General features: G+C 41.7%; 1 protein-coding gene and 1 non-coding gene across 5 annotated transcripts in view; both read right to left on the reverse strand.

Moving 5' to 3' along the window:
* brsk2a (BR serine/threonine kinase 2a) overlaps window positions 1-15,995 on the reverse strand; it is a 148,110-nt gene extending 132,115 nt beyond the window's left edge. For all 4 annotated transcript variants that reach the window (XM_068312921.1, XM_068312918.1, XM_068312920.1 and 1 more), the window contains exon 1: window positions 15,707-15,995. In XM_068312921.1, coding sequence (XP_068169022.1) covers window positions 15,707-15,800 — 94 coding nt within the window. In that variant the 5' untranslated portion in view covers window positions 15,801-15,995. The remainder of the gene's footprint in view (window positions 1-15,706) is intronic.
* A 1,292-nt stretch (window positions 15,996-17,287) lies between these two features.
* On the reverse strand, window positions 17,288-17,361 carry trnat-agu (transfer RNA threonine (anticodon AGU)). The gene has a single exon. It is a non-coding gene; the product is annotated as a tRNA-Thr (tRNA).
* Window positions 17,362-26,716: the final 9,355 nt, after the last annotated feature.

Genomic DNA, 26,716 nt, shown 5'->3' on the forward strand with positions numbered 1-26,716 from the left:
CTCCTTCCTGTTCACACACGGCTATAACCATGTGTCACTGGAGTCTATTTTTGAGGTTCATTGTTGTTTGGCCTGGCAAAATAATTTAAAAAAGGTGTATTATGAGGAACACATATAAAAACCAACAAGGCTATTTCAAATAATATGGTGAACTGCAAACAGAGGCTTGTATGTAGATATAAATTTGCCCTGCAGGGCCCTGCTCAGCTAAATGAGGTGATCCATCACCTAATGCTTTTGCAAATTGCCACATATTTGGCAGCTTAAACACCTAGCTGTGCAAGTTTTAAAATGAATAAGCACTGTTCTTTGGTATAGAGAGCTCCTCGACTTCAGAGGAACCGTCATTTGAAGGAATTTCAAATGGGACATGATCTCTGGTTTCGCTCTGATAAGGTCGTAGAGGAATAGAGGAGGGAAGCCTGCTGAGGATGTGAACCTGATGAAGGTTAAGCACCTAAAAAAACATCTCCTTAATCATCATCATTAGCTCCACAGGCATATTCCCCCTGAACCCATCACCTCCGGTCCTCGGAGAATAATCTCACATGCAATCACGTGCAAATATGAAGAAAATCCGCTCTGTGCCATTGATGGAGTATAATGTATGTTTGGATCATCTGAGAGGAAATATGAAATTGCAGTACAGCCAAAAAAATTCCAGCCACTTGAGTTAAAATGCATTCAAAATGCATTCAAACATCAATAAAAGCAGAAATAACTAGACACTGTTTTGTGTTGTTTTTGTTGTTATCAAGCCTTTAAACTGTGAAGGCGCCCAAAGGGAGATCAGTAATCACTCTTAGACAGGCTGCTTATACACGACAGATAGATAAAGAACCCTTCTTTCACTCTCCACTAACCGATTTTAGCCTCTCCATAAGAAATCAGAGACCACCATGTGTTAGAGGCTACTATAAAAGCAAGGGTCGCATCAGCCGAAGGACCTCTGTGTGAACCTGAAGGGCCCGATGTGGCTCCTGTAATTCGCTTAATGAATCAATGTGTAGTCTGAACACACCTCACACCACAGGAGAGAGGCTCTATGAGCTCTCAGTTACATCTGTGCCCTCGTATATAGGACTCCTCATACGTGACATACAAGCGCCTACAGTTTATTACAGGGAAGAAGATCACTTCATTAAAAAGTCCTTCAAAGGGGACGAGAGCAGGTGGGGGGGGGTCCTTGTCAGTCAGGACAAGGGGGGTATATTAACTACCTTTCCTGGATAAGTGAAAGACTTGAACACCAAAAATGAGTTGGTTATCTCAAAGTTCAGCTTTCCTTTTCTTATTTTACAGTCTGCACTATACGTTGAAGAAAAGGAGGCCACAGGTACCGTGTGTGTGTTTTTGTGCGGGAGCATTTTTGTTTGTGTCCATGGGTGGATCCTCCTCGTTAAAGTCTGTTCAGAAAAAAATGTGCCTTTTAATTAAAAGGTCTGCTTGATTTATTGTGATCAGCGTGAGATAAACAGAGACTGAAAGAGAAGGAGCAGGAATGAAATAAGGCAAGGAGGCCAACATGAAGGCATTCACCCAGCCGACGAGTCCATCCCAGTGGGACTCATCCCGAATCCTTGTCAGCAGGGATGATAAATTCTGGAATATCAAATAAACACGCTGACTCAAGTCGTGTCTGTCTGCAGGTGTGCATAAACATATTCCCAAGTCTGTCCATCTCTTGTTTTGCTGTATTTATCAGTGCTAAGGAAGAGATCAAAAAATGCTGATACACATTCAGAGGTATGCGCAAATACAGCGATAGGAATGCACACATACAGACACACACTCCACCGCGTAATGGTTTGAATATTTCATAAAGTCTCATTAAGGACTGAATATAAAGTATAATGACACTGTTGAAGACAAGGTAATAAATTCAAGTCTCTTGCAAGCCTGAGCAGCCGAAATCCTACAGAAACATTAGAAACAGGAGCCGAAGACACCAAACGTTTCCTATTTCGGGCTCAGAAAACGAGCATCTCCTCACTCCCACTCAGCTTTAAAAGATCTTTCCAAATTAGAAACGAGAACCAAGGCAGTCAGAGACTGCAACAACCCACGACACCCCTGAATTCAAAATTTGGACCAACATTGACCTACTTTAAGGGTAGGACAGGGTACCTATGCACTAGCTTTGACCATAGATCAAAGCTAGTGCATAGCTAGATCAAAGCACTAGCTTTGATTTATGGTCTTACTCATACTGGCCTTCTCCCTTGTCTTTCTATCTTATCCGGTTCTTGAGTATACAAAAGTTTCAATCTGACCTTGACCTACTTATGTCAAGGTCAAGGTCATCATCTCATTTAATTCCCATTGCTGCCCGAGTAATGTGCTTTTTGTTTCATCTTCCTATCTGCAATAGTTGTGAAGACATGTGGTGGGCTAACTAACGGACGAACAAGCGGACGAACGAACACACGAACCCTGACAATCACAATACATGACCGCTTTGAAGCAGGATGTGATAAAAAGTGTACAAATGTATTTACTCTCTCAATAAATTCATTACCAGTGCTTTCAACAACCATTCAAGCCCGTGGTTTATCAAGCATAACTAACATGCTAAATGCTGTGGCTAACCAACTGAGGATCTCCCGCAACCCCCACCCCCTTCTTTGAATCATATCATCGCAAACTGAATGACTTCTGACCTGTTGTTCAAGAAAAGCAAGCTATTTAAAAACAACACGAGAAATTATGATGGGAAATTTTCCCTTTTCTTCTATTTAATAGAGAAAACAGTGTGGTGATTGAAAAACAAAATTTTTCCTTCATTCTCACAAACAGCAAAAAAATCAAAGCATTCTAGGACAAACTTTGTTGTCGAGAATCGAGAGGAAGAGTCATGACAGATGAGAACGCAATTGTTTTACATCATTGTCAAATTATTATTTCCTTCATTTCACGATTTGAGGAGGCATTCTGCCCAGAGTGGTCTTTGTAGCTAAAGTAATAGTAACTAAATCTGGCCCATAAATCCAACTCAAATGATCCTCTTTGGGTTGCTTTTAATTAGATTTGCATATTTACACAATTACAAACAAATTGGTTATGAGTGCCATTTGCTAGATTTCATTCCACAAATCTTTATGCAGTGAGGTGGAGGAGCTGGGGGGATGGGTGTCGATTACAAAGTCCTGCATAATAAAACACTTTAATAGCCTATCTGCATATGAATATCAACTTTTCTGTGTGTAAATGTGAATTTGTATATCCATGCCGTATGTGCTTATGTACATGTATGGAAAAGAGTGTGAAAATAACTGTCCATACATACTGAGCATATCATGGCCTTGTCTACTGACTGGCAAGTACACGACAAGGGAGTGTATGTAAAGCCTTAATTGAATTCTTTTTGCAATGGCGCAGGCACACAACACTGGCTTATCTGGCCCTGAATTGCTGCTAGTGAGATATAATCATGCTGCATGAAATAAGCCCTACCTGAGCAAAATAGTGGTATAAACCCCGAGGGCTGCAGGGGAACACTTCAATTAGTCATAAGGTGAGGAAATGAGGGAGCAGGTGGAGGGGTATAAATTAGAGTTAAGGGCAGAGAGATACAAAAGAGGGAGTAGGTAGGCAAAAAAAATGTCAAATCTGCACATATTGGACAACATATAAGCCAATACCAATGTGCAGCTGGGCTTGCGCTATCCGATCGTCACTTCGCCATAGGCAAAGTAAGTTCCAGAGTGGCTACAAGGTTTTTAGCCTGTGTTGCCACATTGGCATTCTTATTTTTAGGAAAAAAAGGCTAAAACTTTTTTGGACTCACAAAAGTCCCCGAGCGATAAAATAAAAAAACAAACTTTGCCTCTCGCTAGGCGGCGTTCATCTTCTTCTTCTTCTTCTTCTTCTTCTTCATCAGCGTGCATGCCGACGGAAATAGCCGAAGTGACCAGAACGCTCCCGATCATTAAATATGCACTCAGGTCATGACCTCCTCTCATCCTATGAAAAAAAAAGGATTCTATTTTACAAGCTAAACCCGAGAATTGGTGTACCACAAGGCGAGTACGATCGATCGAAAGAAAATGAGAATAGAAAGTTTTATAGTAGATTTTGCGTTAAATTCCAATTGAACAACAAATGGTGAATGCTGTGAGGGGGTAGGAGTGGTGACAGACCCATCAGAAGGTAAATTAAAGATATTATCAATACTTTTTTGTAGTCTTGGACTTTTGATCCCTTTGACCGGCAGGAATAACCAGCGATGCATGTAAATGTGTATTCACCTCGCTTGATATTTTTCATGCCTTTTTAGATTGAAATGAAAAATCATTATCGAATTAAGAAAAGAAAATAAACTATGCAATACCAATGGTGTTGGTGGTGGAGGTGGACAAAGTTAAAATTTTACTTGGACTAGAATACAAGTAAACACTGAGTAATATTTTGTATGACTGTATCTTCACATAGTGAATGCAAGTTTTCAATTGTTGAATCTCACATTCATACCTCCATAAAGTAGGATAGAAATAAAGATAGTTAAGCTTGAACTATTGACTTTAGTGTATTGTAAGTAAACTGAACAGAAGATTTTAGCCTCAGAATGCACCAGAAGGCAAAAAAACAACCCGTTTTTTTTTTTTTTTAAATTGCACGTCAGCGCGCTGCTGTCTTGGACACAGAATGTGGCTTTTTGTGGCTAACTCAATTCTTTTACACTGAGCCACAGTGGCTTAGTCATACTACCTCCTATAGGGCAAGCCCAGTACAGCAATATATCGTAAGTGACAGGCCAATATTGTTCGACTGAAAGTCAGTCAGGCTCTAGGAGGAAAGGAGTTTGTCTAATACGAGATGAATACCAGCTCATGTACTATGTTCTTCTCAGTCTTCTGGGTCCTATTATAACAATCTGCTCTATTTTCCACTGACATGTTCTGTGATGTTTCCTATGGACATTACAACGTATTTTCTTTGGAAGCACTCAGATGAATTAAATGAAAAAAAAACAAAATAGTATGCAGCAAGCAGCTGCAACTCAAGATGTTTCAACCCAGCCTTATTTTCCACATCCACCCAAAGGGAGCTGCTGCTGTAGAGCATGTCTAAGAAGAAGAAGAAAACAGGTTTTTAACGCAAAGTAGCTGTCATAATGATCAAAACATGAGCTATGTCCGTCCTCTCCAGCGCACACAGGCGTTTGCAGGCAGAGACAATGAAACAGAAGGATGGAAAAGGTTACTGTTGGCTCACATTCATGCTCTCATTACACAAACCATAACCCACCCTCACAACCATGAGGACAGCAACTAACCAACCACAATGACAACTTACTCAAGCGGAGCCACACTCATGTCCTGATCATGCAAAATATCACATGTGCACGTGTCTCCCTGTTGCTATGGCTACTGAATCCCCACATTCCAGCAGAGAGCTCACTATTTAACCATATATCACTGTATAAAAACTTATACAAGACAGAAAGTTCCATTGCAACTCCAGCGCAAAGTGATTGTATTGACAGGTCATGTTGTGTGTGTGTGTGTGTGTGTGTGTGTGTGTGTGTGTGTGTGTGTGTGTGTGTGTGTGTGTGTGTGTGTGTGTGTGTGTGTGTGTGTGTGTGTGTGTGTGTGTGTGTGTGTGTGTGTGTGTGTGTATAGTTTTTCCTGCTGTGGCTGCATTTCCTCCAGTGATGACATCACAGCGATTCTGCAGTCTTGGTCTGCAGGCCTGGATTTGAATGATGGTGCATTCACTGACCCTGAGAAATGCTTTACTGCTGTGACTCCCTCAACCAGACGGTGTCTCCTTTTGTGAGTCTGGCCTGTCTCCCCTCTGTTTCTCTCATGTTCATCTTTGTCCCATGAGTTATAGCTCCCAGACACTGTTATGAATGTACTTGTAAAACAGGAGCACATGGCACACACACACACACACACACACACACACACACACACACACACGCTCAAACAACAGCACTCAAACAAGTGCATTCACACATACGCATTAGTGCACACACTGAAACCCAAAACACAGCAGCGGCAAACTCAGGAATAAGCAGCTTTTGGAGATGAGTCCAAAAAAAAAGTCAGCCGTCAATCTGGGATAAAGAGATGAAACCCTTGCTACTGTATCACTCACTCTTTCATAAGTCCTTCCATCAACCTCTGAATTATTCAGGAATTAGCAAATAAAAAGGCAGTGAAACATAAGGAAAAATACAACAAAATAGAATAAATAAAAGTAGAATAAAAGACACAAATAAGAAAAAGCTCAGAGAGGAAGGAAAGAGATTAAATACGCTTTGGACATCTGAAAAAGATGACTTATAGCAGTAAAAAAAAGCTAAAAGGTTACTGGAGAAATCTCTTTAATCCTTCTTTATAAAGACCTTCAATACAGCTCATGAATTTACAATATTATGGAAATGGGTTTTATTTACTAAAAATGACACACAAATAACAACATGTAAAATAATGTGTAATACATTCTCAACAGAACATTCTCAACATTTTACAGATATTCTGACAGTAATGCAGCCACATATTCAAAGAGACTACAACAAAGAAAGATGGATTCTTGTTGGTGCACAGCCAGCCAATAAAAATTGGAACAAAATCCAAATTGGAGATTGTGCTTATATTAAAAGATTTATGCTGAAATATGTTCAAAAAAACAGTATAGGACTACAAAGCAACAGAGTTGTCGTAGGTGGGGCAGAGACTTGTGGTGGACTCATCGCCTCATCACCCTGTGCTCTGATTTTCTCTACATATCAATCACACCACAGGATTTGAACTGGCAGCAAACGCATAGCTTAAAGAAATCCTCTGACGGTGTAGTAATACAGGATATGCAAGTTTGACCAAGTAAGTATGACAAACAAACACCAAGTGCATCTCACTGAGCCCTGTCTGCTTTACGTCACATCTCAGGTGTTTCAGGTCTGGGCGCCGTTGTGTTTCATGCCTTAAAACGCTGACAACAGAGCGAGTGGCAGCAAAAACTAAACTCTGAACACATCACAATTCCTCTGTCCCTGCCATCTGGGATGCACCGCACACAGTAAATGAGTGCACATTTTCATTCATGTACTTGTTCTTGGAAAACAGTCCAAGGGGAGTTTCCAGCAGGTGTGCTGAAGCAAAAGCATTGATTCATGTAATTTTAAAAGTCAGCCATTCCCTGTATTCACACTGGAAATTCAATAATACTTCTTTATGCAAAACTTTGTGAGCAAAGTCATATTTTCTTAATGGTGAGGCATCCCAAGTGACATGGCTGAAGATGTAAATTTATCTATGCTTTGACACAAAAGCACAAACAGAACATTCTGGGCTTGCACTAGCCATTCGCCACTTCACCATAGGCGAAGTAAATTCCAGATTGGCTACAAGGTTTTTAGACTGTGTAGCCACAGTGGCGTTCTTATTTTTACCGAAAAAAAGGCTAAAACTTACAACTTTTCGCTCGCTAGCGCCGCTATTTCCGCTTGCGCCGCTCGCTAACGCCGCTATTTCCGCATGCCGACGGAAATAGCCGAAGTGACCCGAACGTTCCCGATCATTAAATATGCTCTTGAGTCATGACCTTCTTTCATCCAATGAAAAACAAAATGATTCTATTTTTACAAGCTAAACCCGCGAATTGGTGTACGACAAGGCGAGGACGATCGATCGAAAGAAATTAAGAATCCAGTGTTTTATAGTAGATTTGTGCTAAAATTCTAATTGAACAACAAATGGTGAATGCTGAGAGGGGGGAGGAGTGGTGACAGACCCATCAGAAGGTAAATGAAAGATATTATCAATATCAATATTGTAGTCTTAGACTTTTAATCCCTATGAACGGCAGGAATAACCAGCGATGTATGTAAATGTGTATTCACCTCATTTGCTATTTTTCATGCCTTTTTAAATTGAAATGAAAAATCACATTATTGAATTAAAAAAACTAAACTAAACTAAACTATGGCAAACCAATGGTGTTGGTGGTGGTCAAAGTTAAAATGTGTTCTAGTCTAAGTAAAACTTACAAATAAACATTGAGTAATACCAAGAATCAAATTTATTAAAATCAAAGTGTCTAAGTCAAAGTTAAAATGTCCTCTAGTCTAAATAAAACTTACAAGTAAACATTGAGTAATATTTTGTATGTCTGTATCTTCAAATAGTGGAAGTTTTCAATTGTTGAATCTCACATTCATACCTGCGTAAAGTAGGACAGAAATAAAAATAGTTTGAACTGCTTGAACTGTTGACTTTAGTGTATTTTTGTAGGTAAACTGAACAGAAGATGTTGCCCTCAGAATGCAGGAAAACAACCCCATTTTCTCAAAAATTTCCCGGGGCAGGCCCCCTATACCCACCCTGTGGTCGTCAGCGCGCTGCGCCGCTGTCTTGGACATAGAATGTGGCTTTTTGTGGCTTACTCAATTCTTTTACACTGAGCCACGGTGGCTTGGTCTTACTACTTACTAGTGCAAGCCCAGACACTCGATTTACATTTCAGTGCAAACAGTTTGCATTTAATAAATACTTCAGTATGGCTCTTTGTGTGCTTGGAGAATCAAAACATATAAGTTAAACAATGTAATAAATACACCAATTGGAAGAAAAATAAGTGTGTAAAAAGCAAAAAACCATTTAAAAAGGTTTCAAAAAGAAATCATATATGTATTGTATATGCCTCAACCACAGCAAGAAGACCATACAGAGTTTAGGTAGCCTGAGCCAATCCAACTCAGTCCTCTAAGTAATACTTGCATGATTAGTTAAAGAAAATATAAATAAATGCATAGACACTCCTGGATCTGTCCCTTTTTCTAGATATGAACCAAAAGTTTGCAAATATACATCCTTCTACTGTGATTTTTGGAAATCCACCCTATAGTTGTTTGTGCTTTTTTTGTTAGTGTTACATGTTATAAGACATTTCTATGATAAATACTGCCGTCTCAACTATATACTTCAAGTGTGCTACACTGGTTAGAAACCATGCCAAAGCCAAGGTCACTAGCCCACTCGTCTTTTTGATAATGGATAAGGTACAGCAGGGTAGAAAGCCCCCCATCTGACTTTAGTCTGCCATGGCTAGCTGAGCTGACAGGAGCTAAAGCCGAGGCTCCCCACATGTGTTAATCTCTCAGATTTAAATGGGAACACCGAATGCAGTGCAGAGCGCGGAGCACAGCAGGTCTGTTGGATCCGTGGACATACAGTATGTCTGAGTACACGCACGAAGCCTGCACAAGTACACGTGCACATACTGAGATACACGCAAAAACCCAATCACACATTCATTCACATTTTCATTTCCAACAGTCACATGTAGGGAAGAGGCAGATAAACACAAATAAGTCATATAAAGACGAATATCCATGTATGGAAAGCAGCAGATTGCAGCCACTTAAAAGACAATTTCTTTTCATTCTCCATAGGCCTAGACCGGGGAAAAAAGCAAGAAGCAGAAAACCATGACAACCAACCTTTGTAACTAACACAGTCAGAGCCATACAGGTCGCTCAGCAAGGGTTAATCTGAGCTGAGTGAGAGACAGAGAAAATTAGAGAGAAAGAGACACAGAGATGGAGGGAGAGAGAGAAAAAATACTGATTAAGGCTACCACTGTTTGTAGATCATTGATACACTGTAAATCATGAATAGAAAGGCCAACTGAAAGGCAGACTTGCAGAAATAAAAGGGCACAATGATCGAGGTGGTGCAGGAATTTTTAGAGGCAAACCACTAATTAGATTTTATATAATTGCTGTAAATGAAAACATACAGAAATGAAAAAAATGGTTGTAATGTCCCTGCACCGCTTTAACCTAGACAGATGAAATTTGAAATGATGTGACGAAATGACACATGACACAAGAACCTCAGCCAAAGAGAAAGAAGTGGACGGAATGATGAGAAAATGTTGTGCTTGGATAAGCATGGATGTGTGTGTCGTCTGTGTTATGATAGAAAATGGATGAAGGAACCATGTTCTCTTGAACCTGATTCTCAAACCTATATGACAGGGTAGGTAGAGAAACAGTGACAGCGGATGAACAGAGTCAGGATGAAATGCACATACAGTAGAATGATAATGGTGTCTGTCCAAAGAAATGCACACACAAAATTGCACACTTCATCCATCGCCCGCAGTGACTGTTCCAGCAATCCTTCATTTATTCAATGACCTCCCATCTACAGATTGAGCTCTTTGACCCTTTCGGGGTCAGCAATAGAGAAGATGAAAATTACGGAGGAACGGAGAGTAATGAAAAGAATAATCAATACTTCGCCTTAATTAATAACCTCCACTGCAGTGGTGAATGTTGGTGATGTTCACACTCTATAAGTTCAAGGTTTTTTTTTCCTTCCTCGTCTCCTCCCTCCAGTTCTCTACCTCTTTCCTCATCATTAATCTCTGAAAATCGTCGGCTACATAGATTCCTCCCAATCGATGCAATTCCACCACAGTCTTGTCTGATTTACCACATGGCTGAATCCCTGTACGAATCTCGCCTGGACAGGGGGAAGAGAGTTAGAGATGGAGAAAGATGCAGTGCAGTGAAAGGACAGGAAAAGGAGCACTAAATGACGTAGACCATAATCATCATATAACCTCCATCAAAGTCACCAGCAGTTACAGTCTGGAGTTCGGTTCAGCTCACGTAAGGTACAGTTTGTGTTTGTGCTTTTATGATCCTTAGCCATGTAAGGAGATTACCATAACCCTGATTTAACAGTGCTCTTGTGTGTGCATGTATGACTGTAGGAGGGATATAAGTCTGCGTATTCATAAAAGCTCACAAATGGACCACATGTGCATCTACTGAGGGACAGTACACTCCCACCAGTTAGGATAAATGTCAGGGTCCAGGTAGCAGGACAGTCAACAAGTCAGCCTGAGTAGGCTTGGCTTCCTGTTTCATAGCTCAGTTCCAGCTTGCTAACATGATGCTAAACCCAGCTGGGAGCAGGACGACAGCCAGTGGGTCAGGTTTTCTCTCACTTCAGACTCTGAACAGGCTTTCATTTAATTCCCTCACCAGTCAGTTTTACATCAAAGCTGCTTGTTGTTGGGGTTTTTTGTGGACAATCTAGGGCACACAGGAGAGAAAACCACCTGTTTCTGAGCTCCACTCAAGCATCACCATTATCTTTACAGCATTGAGGCTGCAGCAGAGTTCATGCACCAAGCGACACACGTGCGTATCCACTGAGACTTATTCCGTTTCTGTAGATTTGCCATGTGGCCTCTCATTGACAACATCGGCTAAACATCTCCTCCCCACTCGTCATCATCAGGAATATTACGTGCTGCGAAACAGTATGGATCTCCTCCATCACGACAGGAAATCTTTGGGAGTGTCCATTGATCTGAATCAACCACACCCAGCTCTCAATCAACGTCAAATTAATGGTTTGACATTATTGTGCAATGAACCAGGCTACCCAATAGAGCTGCCACAAACAATCATTTTGATAGTCGACTATCACCGATTTTTTTTTTTAATTTGTTGACTAATTGGATGATACCTAAATTGAACATAATCCATACATGTTACTACACCAGCATGATGCTGCTCTTATATAACCATCATTGGTTTTTAGCTTGAAGTGTTTAAGGTACACGCTAATTGAAAATAAAGACAATTGAGATGTTAAGTTTATTAAACCTTTATGAAATATGCTTGTAGAAACAAACAATTATTTAAGTAAAATGAGGAAAAAGCACTTTCCTAAACAACACAAAAATAATTACTTCAGGTTTATATTTTAGGTTTTTCTTTCCTTACTTTGTCTTTGGAGTAAAAAAAAAAGCAACAATGAGGTAGGCACCTGTAACTACGTAATTATTATTAACATTACAGAAAACACATGAAACATATGCGCTAGTATGCGAGTAAGCTTCTTTTTCAGATGCTCGCACAAAAACATACATAAGCGTTGACTATTAAATTAGTTGTTGACGTTTTTAATAGTTGACATAATCGTGACTAGTTGACTAATGGTGGCAGCCCTAATACGGTGCAGTTAAATGTGCATGCAAAAATAAATAAGAAAGGAGAAAAATGGGAGCTTTTCCGCTATGCTCACCCACAAAAAAACAAAACTGCAACAAAACTCACAGCGAGAGTTGCAAACTTGCCAGCCCTCTGCTGACATGGAAACAAAACAGAACAGCTGGATGCTGGCTTAAAAGTGTTGTAAACCTGGAACAAGAGCTCACAAGCAAATAGACAGAAACACAGACCGCCGAACAGAGAGAGAACGCAGCTTTTTAGTCTGATGAACAGTCAATACCGAGGCCCCCTTAGCACCGATGATTTCACCCTCTAAACATCAATCAAATAATCAAAGCAAATACAAATCAACCTGAAACTCTTAGCCTGTCAATACCAAACTGAGCTAGAAACAGGTGGTGCTGGATTAACAGGCTATTTTCCAGACAAAGGGCCTCTATTCTAGTGATCAACAGCTTTAAGGAACAGAAAGGCAAATCACTTTATTGTTTTCTAACTAGTTAGGGAACAGAGTGGTGATTCAGCCAGTCTTAAACCATTGCATAACAAAAATATAATCTAATAATAATCTTGTATTTTGTCAAACAAAGCACCTACATTATAAAAAGGTTGTTCCTCTAAACCTTCAGGGAATTCAAATATTGTGACATCGATTACAAGTTCACACAGGTTCGAGAAACAATGCAGGAACATTACGTAATACCACAGACGACAAATTGAGTTAATTCAGGATTCTATGGAAAAAGAAATTAACTGACAAATTTTGCCATGCAACGCTGCATGAGTTTTGAGAATATTGCCTGCTGATGCCCTGACACAACAACACCCTCCGTAGACTTTGATGAACCCTCCCATGCACACGCCGCCCTGGCCACGCTGCACCAGTCAAGCACATCCGTTCTGTCGTTGCCTTGAAAATGGCCTTGATGCTTCTGCGTCATCAGTCCCAGTCCATAACCGGTCATGCAGACACTCCTTACCTATACACCCCGTCAGCCCAGAAAACAAAAGGCAGAATTGTACAACTAAGAGCAGAAAGCAATAAATCTGAAAGGTAGAGACAAATATACCAAAAGCTGACAGAGAAGCCTGGTATAAACTGGTGACATACTTTTAAAATACTCTTGACAAGAAAAAAAATATGTGCACATAACATGTAGCAGAATTCAACAAATAAACAGTCTGTTGCACAAACTTGAAATTCTACAGTAAAGTGGAGCTGACTGCTAAGTTCCCAAGCTAAAGTTCAGCAGCCTTTGCTACCGGTGAGCCACGTGAGTCTGTCAGCGAGAGCCGATGGGACTTTGGCTGCATAGGGGATTAGATCAGGAAGCCAAACCAGAACCAGAGTTTGTGTGTGTGTGTGTGTGTGTGTGTGTGTGTGTGTGTGTGTGTGTGTGTGTGTGTGTGTGTGTGTGTGTGTGTGTGTGTGTGTGTGTGTGTGTGTGTGTGTGTGTGTGTGTGTGTGTGTGTGTGTGTGTGTGTGTGTGTGTGTGTGTGTGTGTGTGTCAGGACAAGGCCTAATCACTTAATGAACACAGAACAGCACCACTCCTCTGAGCTGGACAGCCAGATCAACCGGAGGCCTTCCACTTTCTCGGCTCCAATAATACCGACCAATCACAGCCTGGGAAAGCTCACTCAGGATTACCCTCACTGGACAATCCCACTGCCACTCATGATCAAGCCTGGCCCATTGGGCGCTCACGGTTGCCAAGCCAACCTCTTTGTGGGGCCTGGGAAAGAGATCTGACAGATTAACAAATGGTTAATGGGTGAATGGGATATTATGCACTGTCATTAATCGAAAATAGGTTTGGCGTGGACTAGCTACACGGACGCCAGTGACCAAATGATTTTTCTAATGCAGAACTCACATAGTGCAAGACCCCGCACATTTGAAACATGAAGACAGAATTGGAATAAAAGGACCAAACCATGAAACATTAATACAAATCATTAAATTAGAAAACTCTGCGTGAAACAATGCTAAAATTCTCCACGTTAAAATGGATAAAGATGTCAGCGTCTGCTGTGATCTGTTATTAGACGATTATTCCACCAGACTAACACCTGAGGTTAGGAAGAGAGAGTCATCCACATTTGCCTCCATGCTGACGATACCATCCTCATTTTTGGATGATCCCAGAGACACCATATGATTAAACGTCTAAACCCAGCAGATCATAGAGCCGGCATTAAAGCCCCACAAACAGCTATTACACTTTCCTCAGATGGATTTAAAAGAGCATGATCCTCCCGCAAACACAAATGAATAAATATGTGCAGGAAAACATTTCCTATCACAGATCTACAACATAAACTACAACATTCATTTCACACATCACACTGCAGACCTCGCCTCCTGTACTGCCCGAATAAACCAACTATGGATGCATGTTTTGGAATTTAAATCTGATGAGGGATTTGTGTTCAGAATGTGCTGTGCTGTCCGAGAATTTAAAAAAAAAGGTTTATTAGTTAGGAAGCCCACTTAGAACAAAAAACAAAAAAAAATGAGAAGGAAAAATAGACATACTGCCATTAACGAAGACTTGGGAGTGACCAAGAGAATATCTCTTAGCCTACACACTAACATTTACATGTACACAAGGCTGCTCAGCGTGACCAGCTGGACGGAGCAGGGGAGGCGGCAGCTACTGTAGCCGTTTTAGACAACAGATGGGAAGAAAATCTCTCAGCAAACAGGAGAGGAGAGGCAAATAGGAGGGAGGGGGGGAAGTCTAAGACTCTCTATGTGGAGCGGAGAGCTTAGGGAGCATGCTGCATCACCCCTGCCATCTCTGCCTACTGTGCGCCTGTGTCTCCTTTCACATGCCTCCACCGGTTTGCATGAAGCTGACCACAGAGGATTGTCTCTGCAGTTACAAATGCTGACAACAGGGCTAAACTGAACCACAGTACAGTCAGGGGCACACACCAAAACACAGGCATCACCTAACTAGACGTGACATATTGGAGAATGTTGTCTCCCTTCTTTTACCACAAATTGTACATGTGGAACAAGCAACTTTAACAGAACGCAGAGTCATTGCTGGGTTTGTTGAGATGGTGCTATTCAGCTGCACAGATGGATTAATAAATGATGATCAATGCATAGCTCTTGTTTCCAAGCACCGGAGCAGCACACGGTGTGAGATCTGTCAAGGTGCGATCCTCTGCTTATACTGGAGGAAAACCCGCGTATTGCAGGCAGAGCCTCCAGTCGGAACGCCTGCCTGCGGACTAAGAATAGATCAATGTATCAGGCAAGTCGGGATTAACGGGGTTGTGCTCCAATGACAGGACAAACAGCAACCGGATGGAATTATGCAAAAAGTTCATTTTCTGATTACCATCACATTGGGGTCTCTGATTTTTCCACGTTGTTCTGGTCCCCCCCCCCCCCACACACACACACACACACACAAACACACACACAGCCAGCAAAACGCCAACGCACAACCAGTAAACCATTGTAAATCAACATCACCTAAATCCCTTCGCTCCTCGTCCCGCCACTAATTATGTCAGCTCACCATGAGGATAAAACAACCCACCAAAAATAAATAAATAAATAAATAAATAAATGTCCCACGGGGCTTGTCAGGTGTCTGTAACCAAGAAGTTCATCACCTGCGGACAACCAGACAACTCGCCGCGGAGCGCTCCGAAAATAAATCGTGCAATGAAAAAGGGATGCAGCGAGCTGTCCCAACCAACCTGTCTGTCCTTTGCCCAGAGTCTTCTCCAAACGGTAAGGTCCCACGTAATTGGCATGTTGGGCACCGCTGTTGTCTTTACCGGACGATGACATGTCGAATCTGTGTGACACTTTACAATAAAAGCGCAGACAATTAAAACTGTCCTAGCTGGAGGTCCGAGCCGCTGTCGTGTCCTCTTTTTACTCCCCAGCCTCCTCTCTTCTTCTCCGGGCTCCTGTTCCCGTCCTCACTCGCTGTTTGAGGAGGTCAGGTTCTCGCTTTCTCTCCTCTTTTCTCCTATTGCTGCTGCAGACGAGGCGCAAACGCTCTGACTATCATTGTGGCTTGAAGCTGTCGTTGTGCGTCTGAGGGAGGTGTCGGCGAGCCGCGCGGGATGATTGACAGCCGCGTCAGCCAATCAGAGAACCGGATGCTATGATGCTTTTTAAATGATTGAGCGTCTCTGAATTTTTATTTATTTTTGTGCAAGTTGTAGTTCATTAAACCCGTTTAGAAGAAACTCTAATAACAATCAGTTAGATCATAAAGTAGAACGTCCTGGAAAAATATTAACATGATATTTTTTTATCAATACAAAATGACTTTTGTTTACTGTTTATTTTTATCCTGACAAATGTATTTGTATGAAGGGATGTGACACTGGTGTATACATTATCCAAAGTTGATCCATAGTCATTTGTAGGTCCAGTCACTACCAGCTTCAGGCCATGTCTTGCCATGACAGCATTGAGTCCCTTGTGTTTTGGAGCCAGATTGAAATCTCCACGTACGAGGATGGATTTTGTGTGGTCTAAGCTGTTAATTGAATCATTGAGTCCTTGGAGAAAGGATGTGGTATTACTACCCGGCTCGTTATAAATAATATAGATCAAAGCTAGTGCTTTGATCTATGGTCTTACACTGGCGTTCTCCCTCGTCTTTCTAGCTTATCCTGTTCCTGAGTGTACAAAAGTTGAAATTTGACCTCGAACTAGTTTTCTCAAGGTCAAGGTCTTCCTCTCATTTTCATTCCCTTTGCTTCCCGAGTAATGTACTTTTTGTTTCATCTTTCAATCTGCAATGGTTGTGAAGATATTTGGTGGACGGACGGACGAACACACAAACACTGACAATTACAATACATCATCGCTTTGCGGGATATATTAAACTTCTCTTCTTCAGAACATAAATTCAGACAAGTAGGAAACTAGGTAAAGATAAATTTAAAAAACCCAAATCAAGAAGGAAGTTGGGGTGGAAGTTAAATTCCCTCATTCTGAGTAACTGTGTCCAGAATGTATTGCCCTAAGTAGAGCATAGCTCCATAAACAAGTAATTTAAGTAATTTTCCTGCAGCAACAACAAATACCTCTGTGGAGTTCAGACACTGGTGGTGTCTGAACTCCGCTGACACTGATGAAACTGATGATGAATATGGGGGTATTGTTAAAAAAAAATTGGATGGCAGAAGAAATGTGAAAGACTGCAAATAACAACAGCATGAGCGAATGAGTTGTAGACATAGAGTCCTGTTTAAAAAGACAAACTGCCATTGGATGACCCGCTCTACCAACTGGGTCACTGCCACCCCTAAAGGAGAAGGCACTGCTGGGAGTCGAACCCAGGATCTCCTGTTTACTAGACAGGTGCTTTAACCAACTAAGCCACAGCGCCTGGGACATTAAGTACATGAAGTTAAAGCTGCAAAAATTGACAGCTACAAACTAGGACAGCATGCATGAGAAGACTGCGAGACAACATTGTTTATTTCTAAAAATGTGTCATCTTAGCACATCAAGAAATGAATCAATAAAGTCAACAAATCACTCTTTGGTACAGGGTTGTGAAAACTTATGCACGATTGAAGAGAACTTTAGAAGCTGCTCTACCATTAAAGCCCAACAGCATTGACAGATTATTTTTAATGCAAGGCTTTTTTTTAAATTATATTTCATTTTAAAGTGTATTTTAAAGAGTGCTTCCTGCCTGTCTCATCAAGATTTTTTTCTTTGAGCTTTTCCCAAATCTTCTCTCCTCTTCCCTCATGCATTGTACACCTAAACATAACTCTCTACTGCTGTGTGTGTGTGTGTGTGTGTGTGTGTGTGTGTGTGTGTGTGTGTGTGTGTGTGTGTGTGTGTGTGTGTGTGTGTGTGTGTGTGTGTGTGTGTGTGTGTGTGTGTGTGTGTGTGTGTGTGTGTGTGTGTGTGGGAGGGGGGGGTACAGCAGGTGGAGAAAGTATTGGCCCTCCGATCCATTTCACACCTCACTGGTCTGAGACCTGTGACTGTGCCTTGGCCTGTTGTCTGATGCTCACACTCTGTGAGAGTACAGGTGTCTGGGGAGACACACACAGATATTTTTTGTGCACACACGAGCACACTGTGACCTCTAATTATTCTTAAACTAATACAAAGTTGAGAGGGCTGCAGAAATAATGAGCAGGAAGCACTCCATCTTCAACACAGCAGACTTCCCAGCAGTAGGCAACTTCCAATCCATGCACATTCCATAATGTTTTAATATTATTAATCTTATGATTATCATTGCCTTTAACCAATTTATTACATGAGAAATTACATTGTTCAGGAGGATCATTTAATATCCTTTCATCCTAACTCCATCCTTAAAATTTAATGTTGCTCAAAGATTAACATGCTGAGTCTTTATCGTCAAGAGACATGCCTCAAATTAGGGAAAAATATTGAATGTAAAATAAATAAAAGCTTTAAATCCTGCAGGTAGAAGAGAAATATTCAGACTCATAACATAAGCATCTTAAGAGAGGGCATCTTTTGTATTGCCACAAAATAAGATTCCCTTCTTCCTCTACTTTTATTTTTCAAGTTAACGAAAAAAAGCACACAACCCACTTTAGTGTCTTTGAGCCTTTGGTTGAGCATGTGTGTAGTTATCCCTGTTGCCCTTCAAAACGCTTGGACCTGGGTTTGCATGCAGAGGTGTGACCCACACTGTCGCCCACATGACTACATGGTGCAGGTGGACTTGGCATGTGATGTCAGGTGCCAGGTGGGCACCGTCTCAATAATGCATCACGCTCCTCACCGGCGCTGTCAGACACGCCACTTTGAAGCGTTCCAGAAACATCTGTAGCTTGAGCTGTTAATCACCTCGCCTGTATTTTCCTGCTTTCCGTCATCACTTCTCCACTCCTTCCAGACATGCATCCCTCTCATCCCTCTTTCCTGCAAAGAAATTAATGACAAGCGTTCTTAGTTAGAGTTCGAGCTTGTTTATTTTAATCAACAAGATAAACAAAATTCAAAACAGCTCCTTGTCTTCAGGATAGTCGACGGGGTAAGAATTATCAAAGAGTCGTTCAGCCGAACAGCAATCAATTGCAACGGTAGGTTCCAGCACTTCACAGGACGTGAATATTAATAGCTCCTTTGCAAATAAGCGATCTAACTAAGCAATTCCATAACGAAAGGAAACAGGTAATATTTTGTGTACTACAAGAACTCCTAAGTAGAAGTTATTTTCTAACAAATATCTAGCTGCTGTGGAAAGATGGGATGAACAATGAGTAATACCTGAGAGAAAACACAGAGGGAGAGATAGAGATGGAGAGATTCACTAAAACTGTATTTGATATATGGCAAGAGTCCAATAACCTCTGGACGTGAGAACAGAGCCCAGACTGCATTACAGCTCCACCTCATTGCCATAATGAATAGCTTCATAATATAGTCTGACCAATTCAGCTGGGGCTTGTAAACACATTACCTTACGCTAAATCTGGAAACACATTAACGGCCTGACGCACAAATGCAAATTCACAAACTGGTTGTGATACAGTGGCCAGGAAGACATACAGTATATGTAACCTCAACCCCTCCAGGTTGATGGTAGAGGGTTACTGCCAGCAGGCTGCGTGCTGGAAGCTGAAGCCGTTACTGGGCTGGATAACATGGTGTGTTTGATTCATTAACATGTCATCCTCGTACAGAAGAGATCATTAATGTTCATCTGCAAAACATTCAAAACACTGGAGAGAACAGAAACAAAGGAAAAGACAACAAAGGTGATTTTCAGGGTTGATAAAACAAGACTAAAAATTTGTTGGAATTTCAGCTTTAGTGTAGCAAAAAAAAAGAAAGAAAGGCAAGGGCCACCATTTTGTTGTTGTTGTTGTTGTTGTTGTTGTTGTTTTTAATGAGAAAGGAACAACAAAGGTAATGACAAACAGGAGAGAAGGAACACATGAGGTAGTTTCTCGTGATACAGATCGTTTACTCATCCACTGCACACACAAAGGATTCAGGGCAGTGAAGAAGGGCACACCCAAAGGCAACAATAGGAGAGGTAACTTATTCCATTGGCCAACTTAGGTCACAGAGAGTTGTAACAGTGAATTTTCATTTCAGTCAATTCATTCTGAAGATTTGTACGATCCATTCTCAGTGAAAAAAGGCTGCATCTTCAATAAAGATGGCAACCAAATCAGTATCATTAAAGATATAGGGTTATTCAGCAAGGATCGTTCAATGCAGGAACCATGCAGGAGTGTGACTTGTAGTCACATGTGTGCTGACACCTGAGAATGACCCAGACACTGGAGGACACATGTGCATATCACCAGCTCTGCACCGGTACTTTGGCATGTGGGACAACCCAACAAGTCCTGAATGCAAAATAGTGGGACGTACAAATATGCGCGCACACACTCAGGTACACATATGTTCCAACGTCTCTGCTCATGTACCGTGACCAGCGACCTGCTGCTGTTGATTTCAAATGTCACAACAGTGTGCGGGTTGTAGGCTGACATGCCCAGGAGTAAGGTTGTGAAGGGAATACTCCCCACAGGGAATAAAATTATCCCCTCAATCACACACACACACACACACACAAACGAGCTGCAGCTCTACTGCCCTCTACTGGTCCCAGATGTGCACGACCCATCCCTTCCATAACACTACAGTATAGAGATCCTGAAGATGTGGAGACGCTCATTCCTGCTTTGCAATTATGACAGTTTTATCAGATCTCAGTCTAGTAACAACGACTCTCTCAGGTTTTCTTTAATTACACAGGGCCTCGCAAATGGTTCCTCTTGAAATCACAGCTGCAGTCATCTGACCCAGTTTGCTTCTTCTCGGTGGAACATCAGCCTTCAGAGTCTCTCAAGAGCTTAACATGTTCTCAAATAAGAGTGGATTTTTTTCTGTCCTATTGTTAAGTCTGAAATTGTGTCCCTGCACTGCACAGCAAAGACCCACATATTGTTGATAGCTTTGAGGGAATTCAGAAAAAGCATAGAGGCTGGGTTGTTTTTTGGTTTTTTTCATTCACCTAACACACACACACACACACACACACACACACACACACACACACACACACACACACACACACATGCATGTTCTCTTTAATCATAGGTTTTTGGTGTTGCAATAAACATAATTGCAGTATACAAAGCAAACTCTTAGTAATCGTGTAGAGGGGTTGGACTGTGGTGTTGGATAATTAGATTGCTGTGTGCGCCTAACTAATCAGGGACATTTAATGGCAGTGTGGGGTGAAGGATTTAAACAAATACATTTAGTTGTGCTGCATTTAATGCTCATGTATTCTAAAGGCACAGTCGCTGTTGTCTGTCCGGCTTGTTATCAGTTTGGGTTAGAGACATGAAGCATATGGAGAACAAGAATATCACCGTCACTCCATGATGTCAGCTCCATTTGAGGATATCTTTTGTTGTACAGATGTGTGTTGTGTTTTATAATCCACACAAGAGTTGTTACTGTACTGTAAAATGAACAGGAGTCACTTTCTTTCTTTAAACAAATGTCCATGTATCCAAATTTTTCTGTTTTAAACCCCAAGAATTTCCAAAAGTGACCTTTGACTTTCCTCTTTCCAATCCTATTACAAATATTTTGTTGATAAGTGATCTGACAAAAAGGAAATGCAGCCCCTTTGAAATGCACGACTGTTTGCCGATACCAATTTAGTCACGATGAGCCGTCGCCCGAGGGGCTGGCCATGGGTGGCCACCTTTCTCTGCTTTACCCTTGATGGTGACTCATGCTTTAAAGTAGGCTTTTCTTTCCAGATAATTTTAAATGTGCTTCTGGCAAAGTCATTCGTTCTTACCTTTACAACCTGGCCATATGTGCCAGCTACATGACCTTAACAGGCTTACTTGAAAGGAAAAAAGAAACACATATGACACATCATGTACAATGCATTGTAATGTATGAAGCCTGATCCCCCCCTCCCCCTCCAGCTTCACAAGCTAGACTAATATTTTATAATCTCAGTCAGTAAACTTGATTCCTGTCTTATTTTTGATTATTCAGTGGCTCTCACAGGCCAAGGAAACAGAGCTGTGTAAGCACAATGTAACCTCGAAAACTAACCTCTTCTTTTCATTATTAGGAAGGTGCTGAGGGAGTTGTGTCATCAGATATCAATTGCACTAAATATGTCTTGTAATAGCTGAAAGGAAAACAAAGATGAAACACTTTCTGGAGGTACAGAGGAGATGAAGGCTGGATGTGAGATCTCGTTCCTCTGAGCAGCTCCAGCCAGTCGAGGGAGTTTTGACTCGATGCTGCGTGTGACGGCACATTTATAACTAGTGTGCGCTTTAAAACAAAAACAAGTCAGTAACTTCTAAACTTCACGAAAAATGCAATGAATCAGTGGACCTACATGCGACATTAATATTAATATCACTGTGACAAACTTAATGGGAAAGCCTTAGAGTGCGCTCTTGAAGGTGACACATGTAAATTAGTGTTCGCTGTATTCTGTATAACCTTACATTTCATAGCCAGGATTGCAGACCTCTTATCTGGAGTTAAAAGCCTGTTACAGAATATCTTTAATCAATTTATGGCTATAATAATAAGACACTCATAACGGAAGACAGTCTTCAGGAACTACATAAAGATGAATCTCAGAACACATTCAGGAGACAAGATATAACTCATGTAATATTTGTGAATGAGAAAACATGATCACCACTAAAGAGTATCAAGGATTAACTGGAAATAATCATTCCTGCTTTTATTTCATGCAGCTTTAACTGCTATAACTGTGCTTTTAGCTGTCTGAATGAAGAGTTGGGCCTTGAAACGATACAGAACTCCACAACCGAGGTTTTAAACTTGTACAAACATACATCATACCTGTTTAAGAGTCCCTTCCTTGGTTACCAGTTATTTTTTATAATCGATTTTTTAGATTCTAATCCTTACATTTAGGGCTTTGAACAGACAAGATCCTTCTTACATATCTGTCCCGACACACACACACTGATACAAACTCCCACCTGCAAACTGAGGTCATCGGATCAGAACTCATTCCCTCCTTCAGACCAAACAGCATTGCTCCTTTCAAGCATTCATTCATTCATTCATTTTCATTTCCCGCCGCTGTATCCGCCGTAGCAGGTCACGGGGAGCTGGAGCCTATCCCAGCTGGCTCTGATTGATTTAAATTATTTCAGTGGGTTTTAATAGCATTTGTAGGCCATCTTTATATTTTTGTTATGTTATCAATTCTTTGCACGTCCTTTACTATTAGTGTTGTGAATTAACTACTGTCTGATCTGAATAATACAGATTTGACCGCTTGGCATCTCTTCCTTTTGCACCTCCTCTGAGGCACTTTCAGGTCAGCTGCAGGGTCATCATCATGTCCCACCATTCACTAATGTTTCGCCCCCAAGTCAGGACATATCCTGGTGGTGGTGGACTTGGGGGACGGGGGGTGGGCTTTGTGTAGACATCTCCCCACACCATGATAACCTGGAGAATGTTCATCTCACAGTCTTGATGGGAAAAGAGCTTCAAAGTAATACTAAAGTTCCTTTCATCCTTTTTTTGGCCATTGTCTTGGAGGGGGTGTGTGGAGGGAGACTGAGGCGGCGGGGGGGGGGGTGTATGGAGGGAGATGGATGGAGGGCAGGAATGAGACGACAGATTCGGTGGCAGATGTATTGCCAGAAACGTCTCCGTCCCCGCCGACACCAGATTCTGTCTCACCCACATGCATGTCAGGTGATTGAAGCCATTTTGGCCCCACACCAGCAGCAAGGGGTAATGACTGTCACCCCACCCCCATCAGCTCCCCGCATTGATCAATAGACACAAATACACACTGATACATCTACACGTACACAGGTGCTATTTCCTCTCCTACCTGCTCCTGTTTTCTGAAATGTCAGGCTGGCAGGGGTTGTGTGGGGTATCTTTGGAGGGCAATAAAAGCTGATTGGAGTTAAAACAGGCGGTCAAGCCTACCTGCTTCGGCATCTGTTGGATTACAGACATCCAGCCTGTCATGTCTGAAAATTAAGCTAGAATAGGGGGAGAGGGAAAAGGGCCACAGTAGGGGAAGGAAAGACGGAACGAGAGATGGAGAGGAGATGTGGCAGGAAAGGGCACGCAGATCGATTAAGAAAACATCATTGTGTAAATTAACTTGACAGGCTGTGAAAAGAAACGCTTATTTGTTTGCAATTACCAGAAGAAACACAAGCAGACACAGATAAGGGGATCAAGGTCGAGAAAAAGGTTGACGTTGGGTGGGAGGAGGTCACGTGCAGGAAAAGAGAGACACACCTGACCTTTGGTGAATCCTTTCATCACTCCATCCCCATGTATCTCTGCCTCTGAGCCCTGGGGTGAGGAGCAATCCCTTTGACCCCCACATTCCCCTTCGCTTTAACTCAATGCCTCATCCCTCTCTCCTGATTGCTCTGTCCGTCACCCACTGCTGAACTTGCCCACCGCCTCCACCTGCTATGTCCTCCCCTAAGAGAGTCGTTTTCACTCTAACAACTTCAATTAAATTTACCCCTTCATGCACACACATGGTGGGTGGGAGGCTAATCTAGTGCATCCCTGCACAGACTTTGGCAAGTTGGCTATATAAAGCAAATCTGGAACTGAAAGATTGGTAGCCGTCCCAGTTGCACACCAGTAAACAACTTCCAAGGTTTTCAGTGTGCTATTAAAAAAAGTAAAAAAAACAAAACCACATCTCCTGCGTGTGTGTGTGTCCCTGTGCATAAGCACAAACACACACGTCTGCATGTGCGCTTGTGTTTGTGTGTTCAAAAACCGGGGGGTGGGGGTAAATCCACACAGCTGTTCTTGAAATCAGACTTGGCTGATGTGTGAATGCCTGCGGGCAGAAACCTCATATCTACCCTTCCACTTGCTTTCATCGTCACTTAGCTGTAACAACGCCAGGCTGCTGTTGTTGCAGCAGTGAGGTCCCAAAAAAACAAGAAGCAACATTATAACTGATGTGTTTTGATGAGGCGTAATGATAGGAGAATGGATATCTTCAATATTAACCTTTCATTTATTCAGCTGCTTGGCTGCGTTCATTCTCATACCTTCAGTTATAACTTTGTGACAGATGAGATCCAGCCTTGCTTTAGTTAACAACTGATAAGAGCTGGGGCATCAAAACTGGTTTCACATCCGATTACAATGATTTCCCTTGGAGAAAGGCTGATCAAAAAACAAAGCATACCCAATTAAATATACTCGCCTAACAAACGCAAATGTATGCACAGGCACACAACCTTTAATTCTGCACTGAAACAGGTCCAGTCATTCTACAACTGCTACATCCTTTCATGCACCCTGCAGAACTCTCCCTGGGCTTATCAGTGCATAATTGCTGTTGATTGGTGTATTATTGCTCTGGTTAATCTGCCTGTGGGTGGCTAATAAAGGAGCTCCATCAGGGATGTTATCAATCGTAGACAGAAGGTGTACATGGAGTGAAAACTGGAAGTGTGGAAAAAGGAAGGAGAGTGAGGCCTGGGAGCAGAGAGGGAACGATACGAAGGAAAGGAATGTGTGAAGTGATGATGGGATGAAAGAGAAGGAGGAATAACAGTAGTTTGATTCATGTTAAAAAGACAGTGAAGGGCAAATTAGCAATGAAACAAGGAGAAATCAGCCCATAGCTCAGGATGTGTCCGTTTGCATTAAAGTGAAGTACTGTTGGTTGACTGGATCTAGTTCTGACAGAATTATAAGAGCAATCTCAGTCCTCGGAGAATCTTTTTATGATTGATGTAGACTTCTTCCTCGGCATAAGTTCTATTTCAAACAGAGGCTGTGGTGGGGGGGGACGTTGTTAATGATATAAGATGATTAGATTATTCTCTATTATGCAGCAGGCTGAGACATGTAGGATATCGCCCACAGCTGACACACCTCGGTCCCAATGCCCTGCACAATAACAGCATGTTGGCAACTGACAGGAAGGGAAGCTAACATGACAAACTTCGGTTTCTCTATTCCACTGGTGGGAGCTAGCTGTGATCAAATTGTTGCAAACTTCCACTCTTCTGCCACTGAAATAAGTGGCAGAAGATGGAGACAAACACGAGTAATTCACCAGCAAGGACAGGAAGTTGCTAAGAGTCGGGCAAAGTTGTAAGTTGTAAGAGCATCACTGCAGGCAAACTGAGGACATGAAACAATGGGAGAGGATGTTTGATTTCACACACAACTAATGGAGCTTCTTCTATCTCTATTAGGGCTCTGCACCGTCACATTCACACACCAAACTCAATGACTTCTTGACTTGTCATTATTTTACAAGTCAGATTCATGCGGTAAATGTTGGTTGCATGGAAGAGATGAAACAGCCGACTTTTCTTTTTTTTCTTTTTAGGAAGGGGGATATGGGGAGGCGTTTGGGCGAAGCATGTCGTAAAGTGGTGGCAGCTGAGAAATCCGCAATTCTGGCTGCTTTCAAATCCACCTGATTCTGCAGTTGATGCATTTGCCTTGTTCTGTTTGATGTAAAAAGACATCAATAAGCTGCTTCTGTGTCTTTTATTAATATCAAAGAAATAAAGAAAGAAATAAAGAAAGAATGGAAGATAGAAGAGTCAGGTCGGAGTGTTGCTTCCATTGGAGACTATAAATTTGCTTGCAGGCTTTCTCCCGACTTGACCGTCTTTTGTTGGGTAACAACACTTCCTCACCTGTAGGAATATTTATTCAGCATCAATTTCTTGAAG

This window comes from Antennarius striatus, chromosome 4, assembly GCF_040054535.1.
Source record: "Antennarius striatus isolate MH-2024 chromosome 4, ASM4005453v1, whole genome shotgun sequence".
NCBI classification, from domain to species: domain Eukaryota; kingdom Metazoa; phylum Chordata; class Actinopteri; order Lophiiformes; family Antennariidae; genus Antennarius; species Antennarius striatus.